This window comes from Vombatus ursinus, unplaced genomic scaffold (assembly GCF_900497805.2).
Source record: "Vombatus ursinus unplaced genomic scaffold, bare-nosed wombat genome assembly UNPS02014941.1, whole genome shotgun sequence".
NCBI lineage: Eukaryota > Metazoa > Chordata > Mammalia > Diprotodontia > Vombatidae > Vombatus > Vombatus ursinus.
In genome coordinates, this window is record NW_020954719.1 from 358,867 (window position 1) to 382,839 (window position 23,973).

At 36.4% G+C, this 23,973-nt stretch overlaps 1 protein-coding gene across 1 annotated transcript in view; it reads left to right on the top strand.

Annotated features, from left to right (window-relative positions):
- The first annotated feature begins 28 nt into the window (after window positions 1-28).
- The window catches only part of PKP2 (plakophilin 2), a 124,723-nt gene continuing 100,778 nt past the window's right edge, over window positions 29-23,973 (top strand). The window contains exon 1 of the mRNA XM_027844445.1: window positions 29-468. Within this exon, the coding sequence (XP_027700246.1) occupies window positions 240-468 (229 nt within the window). The 5' untranslated portion in view covers window positions 29-239. The remainder of the gene's footprint in view (window positions 469-23,973) is intronic.

The window sequence follows — 23,973 nt, forward strand, 5'->3', positions numbered from 1 at the left end:
TGTGTGTGTGTGTGTGTGTGTGTGTGTGTGTGTGTGTGTGTGTGTGTTTCAGGTGGGAGGAGGGAGCTGCGGAGAGGACTCGGAGGCGTGGCTCAGGGGCGGAGACCCGCTGGCAGTACTGTGAGCTAGAGCCCAGGGCTAGCTCCGACCGCCTCTTTTCTCCCTGGTCTTGCCGCTACAGGAAGGAGAGCAGAGCTGTGCGGCCGCCAGTCTCCAGAATACCCTATCATCCCCTCCTTATGGCCATGGCAGCTCCGACCTTACCTGCGGACTGTGGCTACATCCGAACCGTCTTGGGCCAGCAGATCCTAGAGCAGCTGGACAGCTCCAGTCTGGCTCTACCTTCAGAGGCCAAACTGAAACTGGCTGGGAGCAGTAGCCACACTGACCAGTCTGCTAAAACCCTCAGAATCCAGGAGCAGGTCCAGCAGACGCTGGCCAGAAAAGGCAAGAGTTTCGTGGCTAACGGTGAGTGAGCCTCGCCTTCTGGGGAGCCCTGGGCGTATGCCGCGAAAGCTTTCTCCTCTCGGGACATTTTCTTCCCTAGCCCTTTTCTGTGCTTCCCGTGGGCTGCCCCACCCAGATTACCGGTCGCCTTTCCCGGTAGGGAAAGGCCGCAGAAAACCTGGGGAGGATTTTCATTCGTAGTTAGACCTGTTGCTCTTTTTGTGTTACTGACTGCACCTTCCTCCCCTCTCCTGCAGCTCCCCAGCTCACTGGTAGCTTGTTTGAAGAAAAAAAAAAGCCTAAAAATAATATTTCAGGCTTTCATAATATAATTAGGTTGATATACTTTAAAATAAGAGGCCCAATATACCCAGTACGGGCTACCCTTCTTTGAATTTTTTTTTAAACTTATATTTACCTGTATTATAAGATCATAAATTAAGATCTGAAAGGAACCTAAGAGATCATCAGGTCCAAATTCCTCATTTTACAGCTGAAGAAACTGAGTCCCCTATAGGTTCTGACTTGCCCAAGGTCACAGATAGTGACTGAATTAGGATCTGAATCCACATTCTCTCACTCCAAAACCCACAGTCTTAACACTTTAGCACAGTGCCTCTCTTTTCTTCTAAAGATCTGAGAGTTCCTCACTGATCATCATAGTTCCCACCCTAATGTCTCTGACATTTTATGAGGGAATACAGGTCACTCTATTAATCTGCCCATTTATCAAAGATTCAATTAGAGGGCCACGATTAAAGATAAAAGCCTTAATGAACAGGAAAGAGATTTTAGCCAGCTCCTCCAAGCTACTTCCTCCCTGACATGGTTTCCTAGGGCAGAACAGGATTTCTTAGAAGATCAGATTGAGGGGACTAAAGGGTGCCCTAAATATAACTTCAGCCTAAGAACTTGAAGTACTGAGGAAAAAGGAGGAAAAGTGAAATGTGACCAGCTAAGGTGGTGAAAGACAAAGAAATCAAGGTTTGCAAACACAGATAAAAATAAAACTACACAAATATGCATAGTTAGGTGCTAAACTCTTTAGGCTCACTAATTTTTTTGTATCAATAAGGTAAATTAAGTTCTTCTGTATCAAAGGCTGACTAGATTTGGAGTCAGAGTTCTAAATCCTTGGCTTTACCGCTTATTAACATTGATGTATAATCTTGAGCAAATCAATAAGAGGATTGGGAGGGCAATTTCCTTATTAGAGGGGTTGACTAGGCCCTCCAAAGTCCCTTCCAACTCTATCTCCTATATGATTTTATGAATTTAACTCAATGGTCAGAGTGTAACTGGCAATAGGAAATTAGATCCCATTAAAGTGACTGATTGGTGGTGACTTGTTTATAAAATGCAAACATAAAAACATAAGACTGTTTGAAAACTATTAATGATATCAATTTAAACAAAAGAACCCCAAAAGGGTTAACTAGCCCCATTTATTCAATTCCTGTTGAGTAATATCTAAGATAAGAACCTTAGATCTCTATAAGTTAGTTAAATTCTAATTCCTAATACATACTGGAGATAAAATATTTACATTTGCCGAATTGCATCCAAAAGATGAGTATCCTTGGCCTCCTGTGACCTAGTACGCCCCTTGGTAAATAAATACGTAAGTATGGCATAGTATAGTAGCATAAGCACAATTCCTATTATAATTTGTTAATTCAATGGAGTTTTCTGCTTTCAATTTTGTTAGTCTCTTCTTTGATTTCTATTGATTGAGTTTTTTAATTAGTTGATTTTCTAGTTTCTAAGTTGCATACTCAATTCATTGATCTGTTTTTTCTCTCTTTTTTTGTTGATGAAATTGTTTACAGATAAAAATACAAAAACTTTCATTCCTGATATAAATCCAACCTGGTCATAAAATATAATCCCACTGATTTTTTTTGTAGTCTCTTTGCTAATATTTAATTTTTTTACTTCAGTATTCATTAGGAATATTCTATAGTAGTCTCTGTATTTTGACTCTCCCAGGTTTAAGTATTGAGATAATATTTGTATCATAAAAGGAATTTTATAGGGCCCTTTCTCCATTTTTGCAAACATTATGTAATGTTGCAATTAGTTTTTCCTTGAATATTCAATAGAATTTATTTGTAAATCCATCTTGTCTTGTTTTTTTTTTGCATTTTTTTGTCATTTAATTCTGAAATTAGGTTATTAATGCTAGCATTTCTTCTATTAATCTGGGCATTTAATATTTTTTATTTTAAATATTTAATTTTTTCCCAATTACATGTAAAAACAATTTTTAACATTAGCTTTTTAAAATTTTGAATTCCCTCCTTTCTCTTCTCCCCCCTCATTGAGAAGACAAGCAATTTTATATAAGTTATACTGTTCAGTTATGAAAAACATTTCCATACTGGTAATGTTGTAAAAGAAAACAATAAAAAGAAAACCCCCAAAAATAAAGTAAAAAATAGTATGCCTCAATCTGCATCCAGACTCCATCAGTTCTTTCTCTGGAGGCAGATAGCATTTTTCATCCTTAGTCCTTTGGAATTGTTTTGGATGATTGTATTGCTGAGAATAGCTAAATCATTCACAGCTGATAATTCTTACAACAATGCTGTTCTCTTGGTTCTGCCCACTCCAATCTGCACCAGTTCATGTAAGTCTTTCCAGGTTTTTCTGAAAGCATTCTGCTTATTATTTCTTATAGCGCAATAGCATTTTATCATAATCATATCCACAGCTTTGTTGAGCCATTCCTCAATTGATGAGCAACCTCTCAATTTCCACTTCTTTGCCACCACAAAAAAAAAAAGAGCTGCTATAAATATTTTTGTACATATAGCTTCTCTTCTTTTTTAAAAATCTCTTTGGGATATAGACCTTTTGCATATTGCTGGGTCAAAGGGCATGTAGTTTTGTAACCCTTTGGGCATAGTTTCAAATTGCTTTCCAGAATGGTTGGATCAGTTTACAACTACTTTCCGACATCCCCTTCAACATTTGTCATTTTCCTTTTCTGTCATATTAGTCAGATGTGAGGTGTTACCTCAGAGTCATTGCATTTTATATTTCTTTAAGTTTTTTTTTTTTGAAGTCAGTTTTTTTTTGGCATAAGTGAAGACAGGGAAAAGAGTTTCTAATACTTTCCTCTATTCTTTATCTGTTCTGAATTCTTTTTTAATTTTTTATACAGATCATTTACTATTCTTTTTTCTGTTTTGTAATCCTGCTATTGATTTGTCTATTTTATTGTCTTTTTCTTCCTCCCACTCCTAGTATTATTTATTAATTCAATAGGATTTACAGATAAAAAATTTTTCTTAAAGACTGCTTTGGCTTCAACTCCTAAATTTTAATATGTTTTCTTATTGTTGTCATTAACTTTGGCTAAATTATCTATTGTTTTGAGGTTTTATACATTAATGCATGGTCAATTTTTGTAAAGGTACCATGCACAACTGAGAAATATCTACACTCATTATTATCCCCATTACCATAAATCTATTGTATCTAAATTTTCTAGAACTCTATTCAAATCTTTAACTTCTTTCTTGCTTTTTTGGTTAGATTTGTCTAAGTCTAGTAGGGCTATATTGACTTCAAGTCAGTCCGATAGGCATATATTAATTACCTACTATGTGCCAGGCACTGTACTAAAAGCTAAGTGAAAACAATTCCTTTGGTCTTTCAAGGAGTTCATAGTCTAATGGGAAAGACAAGATGAAAACAATTATATATGAATAAGATACATTGGAGATAATTTCAGGGGGATGGCACTTGCGTTAAGCGAGAACTCAAAAGCCTTTTTGCAGAAGGTGAGACTTCAGCTGAGACTTGAAGAAAGCCAGGGAAACTAAGAAGTGAAGATGAGTGAGGAGGGAATTCTTGACATGAGGATCAGCCAGTAAAAATGCTCCTAGACAGGAGGTGAACTGTTGTGTGTGAGGAATATCAAGCAGTCTAGTGAGGGCTGGGGGTGAGAAATAAAGTATAAGAAGATTGAACAGGTATGAGCTTACCAGGTGTGAAGGCCTATAAATGCCAGAGAATTTTATATTTAATCTTTGAGGTGATAGGAAACTACTAGGAAGGTGATGTGGTCAGATCTATGTTCCAGGAATAGCAGTTTGGCAGCTGAGTAGAAGATGGACTAAAATGAAGAGAGCCTTGACCAACCAGCAAACTATAGCAATAGTATAGGCATGAACTGATAAGGGCCTACACCAAGATGGCAGCAGTGTCAGAGGAGAGAAGGGATATATAAGAGAGATGTTGCAAAGGTTAAAAACCAATAGGACTTGGCAACTGATTTGATACAAGGGGTTAGAGTGGGAAGTGGAAGATCAGTCAGGGTGACCAGGGTAACAGAGTGATTAGGAGGATGACACTCTTGGCCATAATAGGAAAGTTTGGAAGAGGGGAAAGTTCAGGGAAAAGATGAGTTCAGTTTTGGACATGTTAAGGTTTAAAATACCTATGGACCTCCAGTTTTAGATGTTCAGTAGGTAGTTAGAGATGAGAGATTTTAGATCAAGAGAGAAGTTAGTACTGGATAAATATATTTGAGAATCATCTACATAGAGATGATAATTAAAACCATGGAAGCCAATAAGATCAAAAAGTGAAATAACATAAAGTGAGAAGAAAAGAGGGCCAAAGGACAGAAACTAGGCAGACACCCAGTGTTAGTGGCATGGCCTTGGCTAAGATCTAGCAAAGGAAACTGAAAAGGAGTTGTCATACATGTAGAAGAAGAACCAGGAGAGAGTAGTGTCATGAAAACCACATCAAGGAGGAGAGGTTGATTGACAGCATAAAAGACTGCTGAGTGGTCAAGAAAAATGCAGATTGAGAGATAACATTTTTATCTGAATGATGATGTAGGAAGCCATGCTTCAGAGATAGAAGAAGAGAGTGAAGAGAGGAAGTGAAGGCACTGATTATTGATGGATTTCTCAAGGAGTTTAGAAATGAAAGAATTGAGAGATACGTGATGATAGCTATCAGGAATGGACAGATCAATTAAGGGTTTTTTGAGGATGAGGGAGACATGGACATGGTTGTAAGAAGTATGGAAGCAGCTAACCGGCAGGAAGAGATTGAAGATTAGTGAGAAATCAAAGATGATAGAAGGGGCAATCTGTTGGAGAAGATGGGATGGAATGGGATCACTTCTACACATAGAGTTTTGCCTTGGCAAAGGAGAAAGGTTAACTCTTCTTGTGAGACAGGGTGAAGTAATAGATGAGACATCTGAATATGAGTTGGCAAAGGTGGAACAAAAGGGGGGCTCTTGGCAAATGGCTTCAGGTTTTTCAATGAAATATGAAATAAGTTTCTTGGATGAGAGGTCGGAAATAAGGAGATGTTTGGGATGTTTGAAGAGGGATGAAAAGGTTTGAAAGGTCAGTGTGGTGAGTGGGATAGAGAATCAATTAAGGAAGCATAAAAGCCTTGCTTCAGTGAGGGCCAAATTGAGATTATGTAATATAGATTTGTAGTGGACAAATTCATCGCTTTTTTCATAGTTTTCTTCAATTCTGTTAAGCAGCACATGAATAGAAGTAAAAGCAGCAAATGGGAGAATAATCCAAGGCTGACGTTTATTAGGACAAAGACTAGTGATAAGATAAAGGGGGACAAGGGTCATGAGAGAAGAGGACAATGTAGAGTTGAATTGTTTCATCTATGGATCAAGATGGGGAAGGGAGGAAAGTGTAGTCAGTTAATGGGTGATGACCTAGGAAAGAACCGAAAGTTGGAGGACTTGGAGGTCATGGTAAGGGACAAAGAACAAGGTCGGGAGTTGCAAGGCAGAGGGAGAGATGGACTGACAACAGATTATGATCAGATAAAGGAATTTCAGAATTCACCAATAGATGTGGAACACTTATGAGTGATGGCAAGAACAAGAATATAATCAACTTGATTGTAGCTGGGTTGGGGTGAAGGAACAGGTAATAGAAAGTGAGTGAATTATAGAAATGGAAGGATAAGGTATTGGAGGGAGTACCAAAATGTATGTTGAATTCCCCTAGCATGAGGGCAGGAGTTGGGGGACATTGTGGGGGGGGGGGAAGGAAGAGGGTGGTCAGTGAAGAACTGAGGACCAGCTTTAATAATGATAGCCAGAGATTCAGAAAAACTGAGATGGGGAGGGTGTGATGGGATGGGAATATGTTAATCATTGAGGATTGTGTTTAGGTAGGTTATCTTCATCTCTAGGGGTTTGGCTAAGGGTGGTGTTATCCCTGGGTATGAAACAGTAGGTCTTTCTTCTGCAATTTGATTATGTAAGATAGTAAGTCCCCCACCTCACAGTGTTCCCTTTCTACTGTAGTGAATTTCTTTTTCCTTTTTTCTTCTAAGATTATCAAAACTATTCCCCAAACCTCTGTCTTATTTAACTCTTTGTGTGAGCCTTGATGGGGCAGCTAGGTGGCACAGTGGATAGAGTGCTGGCTCTGGAGTCAGAAGGACTTGAGTTCAAATCCAGCCTAGTAAATGTCTGAACTTACTAGTTGTGTGACCCTGGGCAAGTCACTCAACCCTGTTTGCCTCAGTTTCCTTCATCTGGAGAAAGAAATGGCAAACCATTGCAGTATCTTTGCCAAGAAAAACCCACGGAGGATTGGACGTGACTGAAATGACTGAACAAAAACAACAAAATGAGCCTTGATAACTAAGATTTTTAAGGGACATGGTTTCTTCTCCCCTCTTAGAGTTTTTAAAACTTTTTACTTTTTTGTAATTAAATTTTATTTTTTCCGATTTCAAGCATTTTTTCTTCCCCTTCCCAGGAAAAGAAAAAGAAAACCCCTGTAATAAAAATAGGTAATCAAAACAAATTCCCACATTGGCTAACTCCAAAAATATAGGTCTTATTCTGCATATGTAGTACATCATTTCTCTGCCAAGAGGTGGGTAACATATTTCTTGATGAGTCCTCTGGAATCATGATTGATCAGAGATTTTGTCTTTTGAAATTGTTCGTTTTTACAATGCATTTTTATTACATAAATTGTTCTCACTTTACTCAGCACAAATGCAAGCCCAGCCCAGTCTGAGTGCATCTGGCTTTCCTTGCTCGACCCCCTCTCCAGTGTCCAGAGGCCTTTGGCTGACTTTCCATCATGACCTAGGCTGGAAAAAAGATCTGCCACAGTTTCTCCTTATATTTCCCAATCACTGTTCAGTCTTGTGCTCTTTCTCCATCTTTGTTGGAGTTGCTTTGAGACATAGTCTCTACTGCTTGCTCTTATTTTTCCATCCTTGCTGGGCTGTCTGTTCTTTCAGTGACCACATCAATTTGCATAGATTCACTTATTATCTCTAAGCAGGTTACTACCATATCCAGTCCTTATTTCTCCCCAGAGTTCTAATCCTACATCTTCAACTGCCTTTGTATCTCTAGCACCTAGCAGAGTGCCTGGCACATAGCAGGCACTTAATAACTGTTTATTGAATGCTAGACATTTTCCCCTAGACATCCTATAGGCATCTCAAATTCAAAATGGCAGCTAGGTGGCACAGTGGGTAAGGGAGCTGGACTTAGGATCAGAAAGTCCTTTTCAGATACTTACTAGCTGTGTGACACTTTGCAGGTCACTTAACTCCTATTGACCTTAGTTTCCTCATCTATAAATGGGGATATAATAGCATCTACTTCATATGTTCAAATGAGGATCCAATGAGATAATACGTGTAAAATATTTTGCAAACTTTAGAGTGTTATATAAGGTGCTAGCAATTATTAGCTATTATGTCCAAAGCCAAATGTTTTATCTTTCAACCTAAACCCACTTCCTCCTCTTAATTTCTCTTTTTTTGGGAGGTTCAGTAGATTTTCTTCTTCCAGTCACCCAAGTTCAAAAACCAAGAGTCATTGTGGACTTATTTTTTGTGGCAACCTACCCCCATCCAATCAGGTTCCAATTCTTGTAAATTTTATCTTCTCAATATCATTCACATCCATTGTCTTTTCTCCACTCTCCACTCACACTGCAGCTGCCCCAGCTCAGGCTCTTATCACTTCTCACCTGAACTATTATAGTAACCTCCTAATTGATTTTCCTAAATCCAATCTCTCCCCATGCTAATTCATCTTCCATACAGCTGCTAAGCTGATATGCTTCAAACAAACCTGACCATGTCACTTCTCTATTATCCTGTGATAAAATACATATTCTTCTGGCATTTAAAGCCCTTCACATTCTAATTCCAGCCTATCTTTCCAGTCTGATTATGCATTCCTTCTTCTCCTCACACACTCTACACTCCAGATAAACTGGTTTGTTTGCTGTTCCTAACACATGACAGTCTCCCATGTTTACACAGACTGCCTCAAATGTTTAAAATTCTCTTCCCCTAAACTTCTAGCTATTAGAACCCCTTCAAAGCTCAACTCAATGGCTATGTTCTTTAAGAAATCTTTCCTGACTCTACAGTTCCTTCTTTATACCAACACCCCATTATTTTGTATTTATTTCTTATCTATCCTGTATTTCCTTTTATAGCCTCATAACCTAGTATGGTGCCTGCCACTCTATCTAATAAATATTTGTTGATTATGTGATGGATGGTCTTGGGCACTTGTCCTCTCTGAGCCCCAGTTTCCTCATGAATAAAATGAGAAGATTGTACTACATGACTGTTCAAGTGCCTTCCTTATTCACTAACTTCCTTAGCAATCTTCTTTTTTTATTACAGTACTCCTTTCCCAGATGGATCTTGACATTTTGAGAGACAGAAAAAACCTGAATTAAGAGTAATGGTCCAAAATTATGTAGCTAGAAAGGACTTTAGAGGCCATCTATTCGAAGCCTATCATATTTATAGATGAGGAAATTGAGGACCAGAGAAATTAAATGACTTGCTCTATATGACCTAGCTACTAAATGTCAAAATTGGGATTTAGACTTGGGCCCTTTGACTCCAAATTCAGTGCTCATTTCTCTATACCATTCTGAATTTTAATTCTTTTCTTCTCATGATCTTTTCTCCTTCAAAGCCCTATTCTTAGGGTCCAAAGTACTAATTCTGAGCAGTCTTTAATAGAGAATATTCAGTCTGCCAGTCTGTACTGTTGTTTGAGTTGGGAAACACTGATCTAGTCCATCCAACCCCTTTTATGGAGGAGGCCTTTGTGATGCCTGGGAGATGTCCAGAGAAGTGATTTGATCTGTCTACGATTTATCTTCTTTGCCTTGGTAGTTGGGGTAGAATAAAGTCTTTTTTGTTTGTTTCCTCATTACCTATTTTTATTCCTTCGATTATTTTTTTTAATCTTCACATTAGTCATGTTGTAAAGAAGTATTAATACCAATGGGAGAAACCATGAAAAAAAAAAAGAAACAAAATAAAACAACAAAAGAAAAAAAGAGATCAAATAGTGTGCTTCAATTTGCATTCAGACTCCATAATTCTTTCTGTGGATGTGGATAGCATTTTTCATCATGAGTTTTTTGGAGTTGTCTTAGATCCTGAGAAGAGCCAAGTCTATGAAAGTTAGTCATCGCATAATGTGGCTGTTACTGTGTATAGTGTTCTCCTGGTTTGGCTCACTTCACTCAACATCAATTCATATAAGTCTTTCCAGGTTTTTCTGAAGTCTGCCTGCTCATTATTTCTTATGGACCATCCTATCCCCAATTGATGGGCATCCCCTCAATTTCCAATTCTTGGCCACCACAAAAACAGCTGCTATAAATATTTTTGTGCATGTGGTTCCTTTTCCCATTTTTATGATCTCTTTGGGGTACAGACCTAGTATTGCTGGGTCAAAGGGTATGCACAGTTTTATAGCTCTTTGGGAAAAGTGCCAAGTTGCTCTCCAGAAAGGTTGGATCAGTGCAATAAAGTCTTCTGACTCCCAAACTAGTACTTTTTTCTGGTATATTGTGTATCAGTTCAATTCAATAATTTGCAAGTGCCTACTTTCCTACTTTTCCTACTTTGTAGGAAAGAAAAATTATAGATAAAATTAAGTCCTGCTGTCATGTATCTTATTATCTACAAGGGGTACATAACACACAAATAACTATAATGCAGGATATATACATATGAAAGTAAACCAAAGTGTTCTGTGAGATCTAAGGGAAGAAAATGTGTAGCTAGGGGACAGAATTTGAACCAGGCTTTAAAGGAAGAGTTGGAATTCAACCATAGGGATGGAAGAGTAAAGGGTCATTCCAAGCATAGGGAGCAATATGATCAAATCACACAGAAGTAAAAAAGCAACGGGTTTGTATGTACATGCAGAGTACATAGAAAAGAAGGTCGATGCCAGACTGTGAAGGGCTTTGAATGATAGAAATTTGAACTTTATTTAAGAAGTAGTTAGTAGGCATTTATTTATTCTTCATATTGCTAACACGTTAGTCTTCATGGCACGTCTCTGCTTGAAGACAAGTGCAAATAGGTCATCGTTCAGTATGTCAAAGGATAGATTGAAACAAGGAGAGAGTGGTGGAGGAAAAACAGGTTAGGAGACAATTGTTGAAGTCCAGAGAGGTGGTAACAAGGGCCTACAGGGGTGGGGAACCTGTGCCCTATACTATGGTAGTGATGGTGGTAATAGGGAAGAGGGGGGAAAATGTGAGGTGCTGTGCAGGTGGAATCTGTTGAAATTAGTAACTGATTGAATATGGGAAGAGGGAAGAGTCAAAGGTTTTAACTGTAGGAAATTAGGCAAATGTACCATTGACAAAAGTAATGAAATCAGAAGGTAATACAGGTTTGTTTTCTGATGTGTTGTTTGAAGGTTATCCAGGTGAGGATGCTCTATAAACAGTCATAAATGTGGAGCTGTAGCTCGGTAGACATCTGTGTGATTACAATTACAGATTTGAATCAGAGAGGTAGGGACTAGAAGTCAAGGTTATAACAGTGGCTCAGAGTCTTAGTGACTGTGAGGAAGTCACTTTGCCTCTCTGAACTTCACTTTACTAAGAGGCATTATAGGTAATGAAAAGAGCACTGGATTTGGAATCTTGAGTAAGCGTCTTAAGTTCTAGTTGCCAGTTTCATCATCTTCTTAGACTGGATGATTTTTAAGGTCCTTTTGGGAGCCATGGGCAACCTTTGGAAGGATAGTTTCAGTAAAATTCTGGAGATGAAAGGCAAATATCAAAGCAATGATGAGAGTATATTAGAGGCATCTTTCTTTAGGAATACTTTTTTTTTTCAATAAGTTTAGTAGTAAAGGAGAAGAAAAAGATGAAACTACAAGTAGAAAAACCAAGATGAGGATTTTTTGTTTTTAATAATAGGGAAACCTGATATAGCATGTTTGCTCTGGTCTCACTCTCTCAAGGTTAGGCTGAGACCCAGGGGTTGAACCTAAATATTTGAGGTGTTTCTCTACTACTATTGGCTTGACCACCCATTATTAGGTCTCATTTGCTAGCATCCTAGTTCCTTTTAACCCTCATCATTGACTAGCTTTTACAAAGGGATATATGCTTCAAAAATATAGCAAGAACAAACAAAAGTATTTCCCTCAATACCATCAGGGCATACTTTCTTCTACACCTTCTCAGTCTATAGGGGAAAATAGGCAAAACTTGGTTCATTTCCCAAATAGCATTTTCCCACCAACTTCATGTCTAGATGTCACATGACTATTGGTTGAGTCTTTTTCCTGGGTTGGGGTCCCAATGATCATGTCTTCCATTGAAGATGCATGTTCAATAACCAGGTGGGAAGAAGGAAGTAGAGAAAGAGACGTTGAAGATGCATGATAGAAAGGGGGTTGACTACTCCAGCAAGGTCCTGGAGATGAGGAGGAAGTGAAAGATCCTTGAGGGCAGTGGCCATTTGGTTTTTGTCTTTGTATACCCTGCCTGTAATATATGTTTAGCTAGTAAATGTTTAATAAATTTTTGTTGAATCTAATTGAACTGAATGAAATCAAATTGCAGATAGGATTAATCCTAGAAAGGGCTAAAAATACCTCTTCCTCTCAGACAAGAAGAAAGGAGAGAAGAATGTTTTATGGTACTAAGCAGTTTTGAGAAGTGATAGAGCACCTTTCTTTTCAGTAAAGGGAAAAAAAATGTGGAGGACAGGAGAGAGGGAAAAAATGTAGAACAACAATGTGTAAAATGATAAGGAATCAATAAATATGAAATAGAAAGCTTGCCAATGAGCTGTGAAAGTATGAGGACTTCAGTAACCTCCTAATTTTGCTAAATGAAGCTCCAGGGAAGCTCAGATCCCTTGGGTTCCCTGTCAAAATAAAAACAGTATTAATGGTCAAAAGGCCTTTCCTTTCCTACCAATGGGGAATTTGAATATCAACTAGTTGCCAATTCCCTAGGAATCTTCCCCTAATCCCTCACTAGTATGAATCAGCCCTTCTCTCCAGGTCCCTTCCCCCTATGCCTAGTCCTGCTCAGTACAGATATGAATCCTATAAAAACCCACCAGATTTTATTGGTTTTGTGTATCCAGTTTCACCTGGAGTCTCAGTGGACATGACCTGTTTCCATCCTCCCTGACTTCCCTTCTTTGTAGTATGTCATCTTAATAAAGATGCTTTGCTTTATTTACTGTCTTATGTGGATTCCAAGTTTCCATGTGCTGAACCTGATTGTATAAATTGTATAGATTGCATAAACCATACAAAAGCTGTCCATAACCTGTTATTTTCCTACCTTTTTAGTCTTCTTATGCCTTACTCCCTTTCAGGTACTCTGTGATCCAGTGACACTTGTCGCCTTGCAGTTCTTCACCTAAGACTCCTGAATCCAAGTATTTTTATTCATTGCTTGTCTCTCGTTCCTAGAAAGCTCTCCCTTCACATCTGGCTTCCTTCAAGTGTCAACTTAAGTCTCACTTTCTGCAATAAGCCTTTGCTAGTCCTTCTTAATCTTGGTCCCTTTACTCTGGGACTACCCCTCAATTTATCCTATGTCTGGTTTACATGTTGTCTCCCTCATTAGATTGTGAGTTACTTGAGATGCATGCTAGATTTGGTTGGGGTTTTTTTTTAGTGTTTCCTTTCTAAAATGGGTCACAAATTACTTGATTTTTAGTCAGTTTAGTAAGGAGAAGGAAAAAATGTCTTTTGCCTACAAATCCTTTTACTACAATGAGCTTATTGGTTCTAAATGGGAAAGGAAGATAGAATGTGAATGCATCAATTGGTAATGAAAATAACAAACTTTACACACCAGGATTGACCAGGGTTCCTCATTTATTATGAGGAGAGATCATTCAAAAGTATTGTAAGTCAACACCTTATCTGCACTGATCAGTTAAGTGATATCATGCCTAGATTAACACTGTGGGACTTGAACCCAAGTCCTCTTGGCCCTGAGGTTCTTTCCTTCCAATGCCATGCTGCCTCTTGCTTTTAAATATTGCTCTATAGAAATGCCCATTTTCCAATGTCAGAAAATTCCACTTTAACACTGAAGTGTTTCTTTTGTATTAAGTCCCATAAGTTACAGTGAAGGCTCAAAGCCTCAAGTAACCAGCATGAACAGGATGGAAAATGGCAAGTAGAGCAGGCATGTTTCAAATCTTACCTCAGGGGATCTTCATAAAATTGGCTTATTGAGGAGTGAATTATCTGGAATAAAATATTTCTATCCTAACAGTTTGGGTTGTTGATTGTAAAAATCTTTTAAAAAGTAAAGTGTTTAGATACTGCAAACTTAGTCGACAGCACATTGAAATCCTTTCACTAGCATTTCCAGAACTACAAATCAGATTGATCAAGAGCAAACACACAATAGTTACTAACAATAAAGTTCCAATTTTCTGAGTTTCAAAAAGGAAATTAATTTCAGGAGAATTGAAAATGTCAGAGACAGGTCTATTGAAATCCCCTCCATCAGAATCTAATTAGCTGGCTAATTAAGGCCCTTCAAAAGTGAAGCAACATGTTCAAGTCCACAGTGAAATTGTTGTTATTTATTACTTATTACTGTATTATAACAGTCAGGAGACTTGGGTTCAAGACACTTTACTCAGTTCCCTGATCTATAAAATGGACGTAATAATAGTTACACTGCCTATAAAGTTATTGTGGAGGGGAAAAGCGCTTTAAAAACACTATATTAATGGGAACTAGAATTATTATTTTCCTCCAAAGTTCCCAAGGAAGAGTGCTAGTTTAGGAAGAATCCCTTATCAACATGTGTAATTCTGGGAAGAAAAGCTCAGCAGGATTCCTGCTTAAGTGCCCTGAAAGTTTTGTTTGAAAGGAATTAAAATGTTTGGGCAGTCTTGCATTGTTAGCATACCAATGACTCCAGGCAACAGATAATCTACTGAAAACAGAAGATAAGATAAATGTAAGCAATCTGTCATTAGTTATACAACTTTTGAAGCTCTTTCCAACGTTTTTCTTAGCCAGCTATTTATGGGACTGAATAGCAGCATAGGTAGGTGAATCTGATAGACAATTACTCAAAAACTCTAGAACTTTTCTGAATATATATCTCTTTGAGGTTAATGGGCCTGGATAGAAATTCAGGCAGCATTTCATTGCACAGAATCACAGTATTACCAAATTTTAAAGTTGGAAGAGACTTCAGTGGTACATAACAAAACTGTAACCTGGCAAGTCTAACCTTGTTTTAAGACCTCTTAATATTTAGAGAAAATCCATTCTTTTCCAAGACAGTTCATTCTACTTATGAATAGTTCTAATTGTTAGAATGTTTTCCTTCACTTAATAAAAACTCCCAAGGAAGTAAATATCTTCAATTTTAGAGTGAGGGAGAACTCATTTTACTGTCTTTGCTGAAAATATCCCTCTCCTGTTTATTACACCTCCCTTTTCCTACAGGCTGTTGTTAGTAGATTAAGTTTTATTAATTACTTATAAAACACAGGGGCTATTAATTCAGGGGTTGCCTTGATGAGGAAACTTGGTCTTTTATATAAAAAGGCTATTAGTAGGTGTTACATAGATTGTAGGGTTTTTATTGTTAATCCTTTATGAAGCAGCTTGGAGTGCCAAGGGTGAATAATAGGGAAGAAAATAGAAGAACATGTGGGAAGGAAAGGGAGTTGCTGGGTATAATCCCATTCTGGCAAAGGAAGGTCTGAGAGAAGGAGAGGGGTGACGAAGGCTGTGAACAAAGACCATATTGCTGTAAACACAAACAAGGAGTCTACAGTGAGTTTAGAAAGCCAGAAGAGTTAAATATCCTACTTTCCTGTCTAAAGTAGGTCACACACCACTTGATTTTTAGTCTGAGACTACTCAGTAAGGAGAAGAAAAAAATAGCCATTGTCTACCTAAAGATCTTTTCACTATAGTAAGCTTGTTCTAAATGGGAAAGGAAGATGGAATATGAATCAATTGGTAATTAAAATGACAAACATTACACAACAGAATTGACAAGTATTCCTTTTTATTGCTGAAAGAGATCATTCAGAAGTAATACAACTTTGCTGAAATTCAAAAGGCTCAAAACAATAAAATTTGCTTATGCAAGAGCATTATCCGATGAGTCACAGATATACAAGAAATAGTCTCAAACAGGATAAAACTTTATACTTTACTCTTTTTCTTTTCTTCTTTCTTTTTTTGGGGGGTGGGGGAGGGGCAGCCAGGGGAATTCTCTGGGATCTGATTTTATTTTCCTTAACAAAACAAATCATAGTTTGTTTTTTACTCTCCTCCTCCCCATAACTTAGCAGTGCACTAGTCCAGTGGTGTCAAACTCAAATAGAAACAGATCCCTACAGGTCTCATATTGACTGAAACCAAAATTAACATTATTTTATTGTATTTTTATTTATTTTGTTTAACATTTCCCAAATATAGTCCTAGCTGCACTTAGGAATTTTGCAGACAGTGAGTTTGGCATTTCTGCCTATACCATTGAAATCATAGGTCCAATCTCTCTCCCTTGTATTAAAATTTAAGAAGGTAGTAACAAAAGTTTTCTGATTGGGTCTATTTCTGAAATTACCTCTGCTTTCTTTTTGCATGATTTTTAATGTTTTATTGATTTTTTTTTTATTGCTGTCATTAGTTTACAACTCCTTCCCCAAGAGAAGCCCTCCCTGGTAACAAATAAGCATAGTCATGCAAAACAAATCAGTACATTTGCTATGTTTAAAAGCATATATATCGTAGTATATCACCTCCTTACCAAAAAATAAGAATCATAATTCATCACTAGTCTTTTGACATCTTTTTGATGTGATAGTCGCTGCATTGATCAGTTCAAAATTTTTCAAGGTTGTTTTCTTTTACAATATTGTAGTCATTGTATGAATTGTTCTGTATCTACTCATTTCACTGTGCATCAGTTCACACAAATGGCCCCAGATTTTTAATACATCATATTTGTCACTCATGTTAGTCATATGCCATGATTTGTTTGGATATTTTCTAAATGATAGACACTTTGCTTCAATTTCTTTGTCACAGTAAAAAGTACTATTATAAATAATTTTGTACATATAGGTTGTCTATCTTTGATCTTTTTGAAGTATGTCTAGTAGTAATATTGCTGGGTCAAAGTGTATATACAGTTCAGTGATGAAATAGTTCCAAATTGCTTTCCAGAATGGTTAGATCAATTCAGTCAAGTAACAAGCATTAAATGCTTTTTACATACTGGGGTTACAAAGAAAGGGAAAAATTAACAGATTCACTTAATAGTGTATATTATGAATGGCTATGGTCCTACATTATCTCTAACAATGCTATCTTCTCTTTTTGTCATCTGGCAGGATTGAGATGGAACTTCAGAGTAATTTTAATTTGTATTCTCTAATTTTTAGTGATTTGAAGCATTTTCTTTTTTCATTTGGATATTCGTATCTTTCGACTACCTAACCTATATAATAACTCATCTATTTGTCATAAGACATATGTATGTGTATCAGTTCCTAATATATCTGGGGTGTCATATTTATATCAGAGAAATTCTAACAGCATTGATTTTCATTTTACAATTTTTATACCAGAGTTGTTTATTTATCTTCTATAGCCATATTTATTCTTTGTTTAGTTAAGAATTTTCTCCTTATCCTTAGTTATGAAAGGTATTTCTTTTCCTCCTCATCTAACTTTTAATTATGTGACCTTTGGAACTTGAGTATATCCATTGTTCTTTCTACTGAACTGGCTCTTCTTTCAGGATGATTTATGCTATTAACATCAATAGTACCTTTCTCTAATCTACAATATCATGGTAATTTCCTCAGGCAAGAAAGTTTCTCATTTGTTTTCCTCCCTTAGAAATAAACATTTTCAAGATGCATTAATCTAATTAGTCTTACTTGATGTAGCTATATGTTTCAGTTTCATTCAAGCACTGAATTTCAGAGTTGAAAGGACTAGTGGCTGGTTTAGCCTAATCTAACCCATACCTGAAAAAGAATCTTTTCTACACCACAGCATGCCTAATCCATCTAGCCTTAGCTGACAGAATCAGTATGCAATAAAGATCTTGATCAGGTAGAACTTTGGGTCAAACTGGATATAATGAAATATAAGAATGTAAAGTTTTACACTTGTCCAAAAATTAACTTTGCATTTCTCTAATCAATGATGATTTAGAGCATCTTTTCATATGACTATAGATTGTTTGTATTTTTTCATTGGAAAACTGCCTTCACTGGAAAACTGTACATATCCTTTGACCATTTACTAATTGGGGAATGACAAGTGTTCTTATAGATTTGACAAAGTTCTTTATGTATTTGAGATGAGACCTTTATCTAAGAAGCTGTCTGTAAAATCTTTCCCCCAGTTTTCTGCTTTTCTTCTGATTCTTGCCTACATTTGTTTTATTTGTACAAAACCTTTTTAATTTAATGTAATTGAAAGTATCCATTTTACACCTCACATTGCTCTCTGTCTCTTGCTTATCCATAAATTGTTCACCTATCCATAAGTCTGATAGATAATATATTCCATGTTCTTCAAATTTTCTTGTAATATCTCTTGATATCTAAGTCATGTATCCATTTTGATCTTATCTTGGTAAATGGCGTAAGATATTGGTCCATGCCCAATTTCTGTCAGACTGCTTTCCAGTTTTCCTAACAATTTTTACCAAATAATGAATTCTTATCTCCAAAACTTAAGTCTTTATACTTGTCAGATATAAGGTTACTATATTTATTTGCTGCTGTAAAATGTATATCTACTCTTTTCTACTAATCTACTTTCTATTTCTTAGCCAGTACCAGGTAGTTTTGATAATTTCAGCCTTATAATATAGTTTAAGATCTGATACTGTTAAACTTCCTTCCTTTACATTTTTTTTCATTAGTTCCTTTGATATTCTTTACTTTTTGTTCTTCCAAATGAATTTTGTTATTGTATTTTCTAATTCAGTAAAATAATTTTTTGTAATTTAATTGGGATGGCATTGAATATATAAATTACTTACGATGTCATCTTTTATGTCTAAATTATTTGTCCATGTTGACCTTATTTTGTATACGGTATAAGATGTTGGTCTGTGCCTAGTTTCTTCCAAACTTCTTTCCAGTTTTCCCAGTAATGTTATTCAAATGGTGAGTTCTTATCCCCAAAGCTTGGATCTTTGTGTTTATAAAACACTAGATTACTATACTACTGTGTTTTGTATACCTAATCTATTCCACTGATCTGCCACTCTATTTCTTAGCCAGAAGAAAACCAGATTGTTTAGATGATTACTCCTTTGTAACATAGTTTGAAATCTGGTACTGCTAGACCACTTTCCTTCACATTTTTTTAATTGATTTCCTTGATATTCCTGACCTTTTATTCTTCCAGATGAATTTTGTTATTATTTTCTAGCTCTATAAAATAATTATTTGATAATTTGATTAATATTGTATTGAATAAGTAAATTTTCAGAATTTTCATTTTTATTATATTGCCTACTCATGAACAATTAATATTTCTCTGATTGTTTAGATCTACCTTTGTGTAAAGAGTATTTTATAATTGTGTTCAAAGATTCACTTTTTGTGAATTTGTGAACATACTATTCATGTTGTCACTGTGATTCATAAAGGGAAGAATTCATCATGAAACATATTTTCAGACACAACCAGTGTGTGCTTTTATTTCTTTTGCTTCACTGTACTTTTTTTTTCTTTTTCTACAAAGGTGGACTTCTGGAGGGGAGGGGGATAGGTGAATAGTGAAAGGGATGGGAAAAAAACAGAAAGGAAAGAAAAGAGCACCACTGAAACACTAAAAATATACATACTAAGAAATTCAGAAAGGGACACCGAAAAGCAAATCTGTTTGTTACTGTAGTGTTAATATTAATATATAGTTTGAAAAATAAAACAAGTTTAAAAGAAATTCACAGTTTTGCATGAAATCTCTTCTTTCTTTGTATATGGCAATTTTGATATTTATTGATCTTTCTCAAGTTTCTAATAAAAAATTTTATACAAATAAAAGGAGCTTACTGACTGTACCTTAATTTTTTTTACCTTTTTTTCAGTAAATGAAAATTCACCTTTTCTTTCTCCCACTTCCTCTTCTAATCCACAAAGAGAAAGAAAGAAAAATAAAAGTGTTAATAGTCAAGTAAAACAAATTCCCCCATTAGCCATGTCCAAAAAAATATTTCTCAATCTACACCTTGACTCTATCATCTCTGTCAGGAAATGAGTAGCATGTTTCTTCATGAGTTTTCTGGAATTGTGGTTGATTATAAAGTTTTTTTGAAGTTGTTTTTCTTTACAGGAGTATTGTTATTATATAAATTGTTCTCCAGGTCCTATGTAGTTCACTATGTATCAGTTCATATAAGCGTTCTCAGGTTTCTCTGAAACCATCCCCGTCATCATTTCTTATAACACAAAAATATTCTGTCACATTCATATAACCATTATACAATTGGTAGGCTCTGTTTCCAATTTTGCCACTGCAAAAAAAAAAAAAGCCCTGCTATAAATATATTTGCACATTTGGGTCCTTTTCTTCTTTCTTTGTTCTGTTTGTTTAGACCTAATATTGGTATCATTGGGTTGAAGGTAAAGCACAATTTAATAACTTTTTGGAGATAGTTCAAAATTGCTTTCCAGAGTGGCTTGACCAAGAACAAATAGTGCACTAATGTACCTGTTTTCCCAAAACTCTTCTAGTATTGACTGTTTTCTTTTTTTGTCAGTATTGTTAATCTCATCATATAAAGTGGAAGATTAGAGTTACTTTCATTTTCATTTTTTAATTTTTTTTAGTGATTCGGATGTCAATTGATTGGATTTCTTCCTCTTAAAAGTACTAGTTTGGGCAGCTAGGTGGCCCAGGAGGACCTGAGTCCAAATCCGGCCTCAGACACATAACACTAACTAGCTGTGTGACCCTGGGCAAGTCACTTAACCCCATTGCCTAACCAAAAAAAAAAAGTACTAGTTCATATCTTTTGACCATTTATCAATAGGGAAATGACTCTTATTCTTATAAGTTGGAATTAGTTCCTTATATATCATAAAAATGAAACTTTTACCAGAGAAATTTATTGCAAATAGTTTCCCCATCTACTTTCTTCTCTTCTCCTTTTTTTTTAGCTGCATTGGTTTTGTTTGTGCAAAACATTTTTAATTTTATGTAATCAAAATTGCCCATTTTACCTTCTGTGACATTCTCTATCTCTTGATTGGTAATGAACTTTTCCCCTGTTCATAAATTTGACAGCTAATTTCTTCCTTGCTCCTCTAAATTGTTTATGGTGTTCCAATGTCTAAGTACCCATTTGGAGTGTATCTTGGTATATAGAATTAGTTGATCATCTATACCTCATTGCTGCCAGACTGTTTTCCAGTTTTCCCAACGTTTATTTCTGTTTTCCTCCTATGGTCAATCTGAGTTTTTTCAATTAGAACTGTGTTTTTTGGGTTCAGCTGGGGTTCAATTTGAGGCAGGTTTCTTTATTATTTCCTGTATTGTGACGTTTAGTTTTTTTTCACTTGTTTTCTACTGGGAGATTATAATCCTTAGGCAGTCCCTTCATAGCCTTTCTTTGAAATCAATATGTTTGGCTTGTATAGAGAGCGTGTTTTCTTCATTTTGCTTCTCTTCTTCCAGATTATACTTTACTTCTGTGTATTTACATTCCCAATCATTTGTCCTCTCTTTTGTTTCCTTGTTGAGACTTGCAGCTATGATTATTTTTGATATGCAGGCCATAAATTCTGCTGTCATAATTCTAATATCTCTTCTAAGCTACTCAGGAACAGTGTGTTGTGCTTCCAAGCTCTGCAAAATCCAAGGATCCTCTGCCTCAAATATTGAATGGTCTTCCTGTGTTTTGCAACATTTATTTATAGATACCTGAACTCATTTTCTAACTCTATACGTCATATTTCCTTCTGCAGTTAATGTTTTCTCTGTTAGTTGATATCTGCTTACGCTTAAGTTCTTCTAGGTTTTGTCTTCTTTTTTCTCTTCTTGAGATCCTTAGTAATTTCAGTCTTTTTTTCCTTATGTTCTCATTTTGCTTATTTTCTGACTCCCTCTTCTCAGATAGTGGTTTCCCTGGGGCTTGAATCTCCAAACATTTCAGCCTTTTCCCATGCTGTATAACTCAGCGTTCACCAGCTTGAGCCTCTGCCCTATGTGACTTTTTGGGGGGACAGAACTGTCTACAGCTATATGTTGGGTTCTTTTTCTCTAGCTCTGTGGAATACTGCGTACAGAACCCTTCACAAAAAGTGTCCTGTCCCATTTTTCTCTGGTCCCTAGTTATCTGGCCTAGCAGTAGAATGTTTCCATGATGGTGCTATTGCAGCCTGGGCAAATTTCCACCCTTTTGAGTTGTCATCTCCCAGGAACTAGGAAGAGGCAGGGGTCAGAGTGTAAAGTTGAGCTCTATTACAAGCCCCCAAATATCTCCTGCCCCGTTCTTTCTTTTCCTTCATTTTCCTGCAAGGGTCTACTGCAGCATAGAATGCCGTGACAGTGTTGGCTATTACAGCCTCAGCACTTTGAGGCTGGATCTTCCTGTCTTCTGAAAAGAGCAAAGGGGATGCAAGGGAGTGGATCAGGGTGTGGTCTTGTATTTTGTTGTAAGCACTTAAGTCTCGTCAGCTAGTGCAACCCTGCTGTCAGGTGGGTCATGAGGGAAGTGGCGCTAAGTTAAGTTACAATGAGTTAGTTATTAGTCCATGGAGTTTTTTACCTTCTTTGGGGTTCCTGGTGTCTTATGCCGTGGAGACAACTGAAATCTTTGACGCGTAATTTCTGTTTTGTAGATGTTGAGAGGTCATGAGGATTAGAGAAAATATCTAGCACGCCATCTTGTTTGTCATGTGACCCAGAACTTTTTTCAAAAGTTTTTTTTTAATCAAATAGTGAGTTTTTGCTCCAACAACTAGAATTTCAGTGTTTACCAAACATTAGACTATTATTAGACCGTGAAATTTAAGGCAGCTAAATGGCTCCGTGGATAGACTGCTGGTCCTGGAGTTAGGAAGACCTGAATTCAAATCTGGCCTCAGACATTCACTAGCTGTGTTACCCTGGACAAATCACTTAACTTCTATTAGCCTTAATCTACTGGAGAAGAAAATGGCAAACTGCTCTAGAATCTTTGCCAAGAAAACCCCAAAGACGGTCACAAAGAGTCGGACACCATGACATGACTGAACAATAACAATGAATTTAAAAAACTTGATTGCCTCTGTATTTGGATACCTAATCTGTTTCACTGATCAACCTCTTTGTTTCTTAACCACTATAAAATTCTTTTGTAGATTACTCTTTGTGGTATAGTGAAAGATTTGTTACTTATAGCCCCCCATCTTTCTCATTTTTAAAATTATTTCCTTTGAAATTCTAGAACAGGGGTAGGAAACCTGCGGCCTAGGTCCTCAAGTGTGGCCCTTTGACTGAATCCCAACTTCCCTAGAGGGCCTTGAAGCTACAGGTTCTCCACCCCTGTTCTAGACTTTTTGTTCCTCCAGATGAATTTTGTTGTTTTATCTCATTCTATAAAGTACTTTTTTGGGTAGTTTGGTTGGTATGGTACTGGGTATTTCCATAGCATTAAAATTTTCATTATAGTTGCTCAGTCTAACCAAAAGCAATTAATATTTCTCAGATTCTTTGTGTAAAGAGTTTTATAATTGTGTTCAAATAATTCCTGTGTGTGTCTTGGATAATGTACTCTGAAATAATTTGTATTCTCTGAAATGATTTTAAATGAATTTTAAATGGAATCTTTCTATCTCATTCTGATAGATTTTGATGGTAATGTACAGAAATGCCAATGATTTGTGCAGGTTTGTTTATATTCTGCAATGTGGCTGAAGTTGTTAATTGTTTCAATTAATTTTTAATTGACTCACTAGGATTCTCTAAGTCATCATCCCATCTACAAAAATCAATATTCCTTTTCTCTTTGTCTATGTTTATTCCTTCACTTTTTTTTCTTATACTATAGCTAGTATTTCTAGTGCGATACTGAAAGTAATGGTGATCTCCAATATTACTGGAAAAGCCTCTCATTTAATTCCTATTAAAGACTAGCCCATGTTTTTAGATAGATAGTGCTTATCATATTAAAGAAAAATCCTTTTATTTCTGTTCTATGCTTTCTACTTTAAAAAAAAAAACAGGAA